We start from the raw sequence: 3,071 nt of genomic DNA, 5'->3' as shown, positions 1-3,071 counted from the left end.
ACATACTCTGATACATAGGCACATACACACAGTCTTTGACTACACACAATTACTGATGCAAACTCAGGCACGCACAGACACACACTTTCCCCCTATGTTCGCTCCACATCCCCCCAGTTCTCACACTACTGACTGAACAGAAGGCCTTGACAATTTTCAAGTGTGGGGGGGATGTCAACTAGATCCCAGACATCCCAGAGGAGAGTTTGTTCTTGGCCAATGACACAGATGGACAGATGACTTCTGTCAATGGGAACTGGCTTCTCCCCAAGGGCTTGGAGCTTTAGCTGGGAAGCGTCCTCCTGGGGCCCATGGCCCTGGAAGCACATGGACAGGACAGAGTGGGGAAAGGGGGTGGATAAGAATGGGGGCAGCCTGGCCACACCTATGGGGGTCCCCATGGCACAGGCCATCACTGCCCAATGGCTCCAAGTGTTTTCTGGGGGTCCTGAGTAGTCCCTTGGCTGGACACACTGGGCCCAGCCTGGCAGTGGGACCTCAGGACCTAGGTGGGATTGGGTGGAAAAAGGTGATGCTGTACCCTGGGGCCCCTCCACAGATGAGCTAAAGTCCAAAGAGGATCCATTTGGAGGGACTGGCTTGGCTCTCTGCGTGGGGCTGGGAGGGTGCTCCTGGGCTGGGTGCCACTATGGGGAGGAAAGGAGAGCCCCAGCCTCCTGCCCAGATTCTGGCCCAGCCAGAATTCCAGCAGGGCCTCCCAGGCTGTGCCCTCATGAGTCAGGCTTATCCCAACTCCCTTCCTCAGGGCCAAGCCACTCAACGCCCCTGCCCTGACCTGGAGGCCCACTGGGGGTCAGAGGCCATCATAGGTCAGCATGCTGGGCAGGTCTGGAATGTGTCATACTTTGGCTGGCTGGGGACAATGGTCCTCCTGGCAGTGGGGAGCATGAAGGAATGTATGGGGGGATTACCACATCAGCATACACCCTGGGCCTCCTGAGGGGCCCACAGTGCTTTCAGGCCTTGGTTCAGCGACCCCTGCTGGGGAAAAAGCTGTCTTGCCTTTCTCAAGTTACTTAGGAGTTGGGTGGGGCTGGATATACTGGAATGAAGAGGGTGCAAGGGAATGCTGAGGGGAAGGAGCCCCTGGCCAGGGAAGGGGGGCAGAGGCCAACTGAGGTTTTCCCCTTCAGAATCGAGAATGAAGTGAATAAAAAAGAAAAGAAAGAACAAAAAGAAAAATTAACAAATGGAGTGGGGATGGGGACAGAAGGGCCGGTTACTTCTTAAACATGTCCTGCAGTGGCCCGGGCAGGTATTTGAGCACCGTGTCCAGGATGCTTTCTTCCTCCTCCTCCTCTTCATCCCCGCAGCCTGCTGGGATGGCCTTCTTGGGCCGGGTCAGGCTCCCTTCACACGGCTGCTCCAGGGCTGCCTTCTCTTCAGCTTCTTTCTCCTCCTTCTTCTTCAGTCCATACTGGGGAGGGGAATGGGAGAGACCCAACATGAATAGGGAGAGCAGAGAACTCGGACATGCAGACTTATGAAAACTCCCTGAGCTTTAGGTTCCTTATCTGTAAAATGGGAACAAGGATGCCTTTCTTCTGTAATTGTGCCTTGGCCTCGGTAGGTGCTCAATAAGTGAGACACTGTGCATGAGTTTCCTCTGAAATTCATGCACGCCCATGATAACTTATCTTTTATTTCAAAATCCACAGAGATCTGAACACCGAAAGTTTCCCCATGTGCTTGGAGACAAATTTTAGTGGAAAAACCTGCCCTGAACTGATGGGAGAATATCTTATTTCAGTGGTATGACCACACATGCATTGAATTGTTTGGCCAGAGGGTGCAGCCTCTGCACTGCTGGGAGCAATATGTAACAGCAACAAGAGTTCCTCCTGCTCTTGTGGTTTTCTGAAATTCCTAACTTTGAATTCCAAATCTATTGGGCACCAAGGGTTTTTGGCTGGTTGTACCCGCCCAGCGGTACTTCAGACGAAAATGCCTGCCAATCTGTTTCCATTAAGATTACAGCCAAGAAAACCCTACGGAGCAGTTCTATTCTGTGACACATGTGGTAGCCATAAGTCGAAATTGACTGGATGGCAATAAACAACAACAGTCCTCCGAGGGGAGGTGTTCCTGTGACACCCATTTTTCTGATGAGAAGAGTGAGGTTTAGAGGAAACTAGGTTTAAGGTGAAAACTGGAATCCAGGCTGGGGTTTTGAGGCCGGGGTGGTGGTGATGCGTTTGAGCCCTCATGCCGGCTTCCCTGTGCCTGCTGACCTTGTCTCGGATCTGCTGTCGGACTTTCTCGCGCTCCGCCTCCATGCGCGCGTGTTTGGCCTTGCGCTCCTCCTCCTGCTGCCTTAGCGCCTCCTGCCGTTCCTCCTCCTTCTTTTGCGCATCCGGGTCTTTCTCCTCCTCTCCCCCCAGCATCTTCCCCATGTCCTTGGTGGCCCCTAAAAGGGTAGAGTGGAAGAGAAGCGGGCAGGGTCAGTCCAGTAGGAGGGAGTAGAGGACCTGACGCCCTGAGATTCCCTGCCAGTGGGTAGGGACTGGCGGGTGAGGGCCTCACCTCCTAGGGCCTGCTTCATGACGAAGTCCATGTTGCTGGTTCCAGTTAGCGTGCTCTAGGGCACGGCTGATTTTGCATTCAGTGCTCGCAGCAGGCCTGGCTCTGGGAGATGTGCCAACCTGCAGAAGAGGAATTGGAGATTAGAAGAGAGAGGCCTCTGGGCGAGCAGGACGGTAGGGTTAGACAGACGCTGACCTCACTCACCATGGTTCAGGACCAGGGGACCAGCAGCCTGAGCCCAGGACCCTATACCCTAATACCCAATGGAAAGGAAAAGGGCTACTTATAGAGCACTTGTGTGCCAAAGGGGGAGCTCTGCTGGCATAGTGCCTAAGCCATTTGACTGCTAACCAGAAGGCTGGTGGTTCAAACCCACCATCCAGTCCTCAGAAGGAAGACTGGGCAATCTACTTCTGAAGAGATACTGCCTGGCAAACCCAAAGAGGGGTGGCTATGAGTCGCAATCAACTCACAGGAGTGAGTTTGATTTGTTTTTTTGGTGTGCCAAGGAGCTCTGGGGGTATAGT

General features: G+C 53.7%; 1 protein-coding gene across 1 annotated transcript; it reads right to left on the bottom strand.

Annotated features, from left to right (window-relative positions):
- Positions 1-1,240: 1,240 nt before the first annotated feature.
- On the bottom strand, positions 1,241-2,575 carry CPLX2 (complexin 2). The gene is made up of 3 exons (XM_007956038.2): positions 2,545-2,575; positions 2,253-2,428; positions 1,241-1,438 (listed from the first exon to the last, which is right to left on the bottom strand). The coding sequence occupies exons 1-3, from the start codon at positions 2,573-2,575 to the stop codon at positions 1,241-1,243; spliced, it is 405 nt and encodes a 134-aa protein (XP_007954229.1).
- Positions 2,576-3,071: the final 496 nt, after the last annotated feature.

Source organism: Orycteropus afer, unplaced genomic scaffold (genome assembly GCF_000298275.1).
Source record: "Orycteropus afer afer isolate SDZICR_OR568_19922 unplaced genomic scaffold, OryAfe1.0 scaffold00573, whole genome shotgun sequence".
In the NCBI taxonomy this organism is placed as follows: domain Eukaryota; kingdom Metazoa; phylum Chordata; class Mammalia; order Tubulidentata; family Orycteropodidae; genus Orycteropus; species Orycteropus afer.
This window is presented reverse-complemented; position numbering and strand designations above follow the sequence as displayed.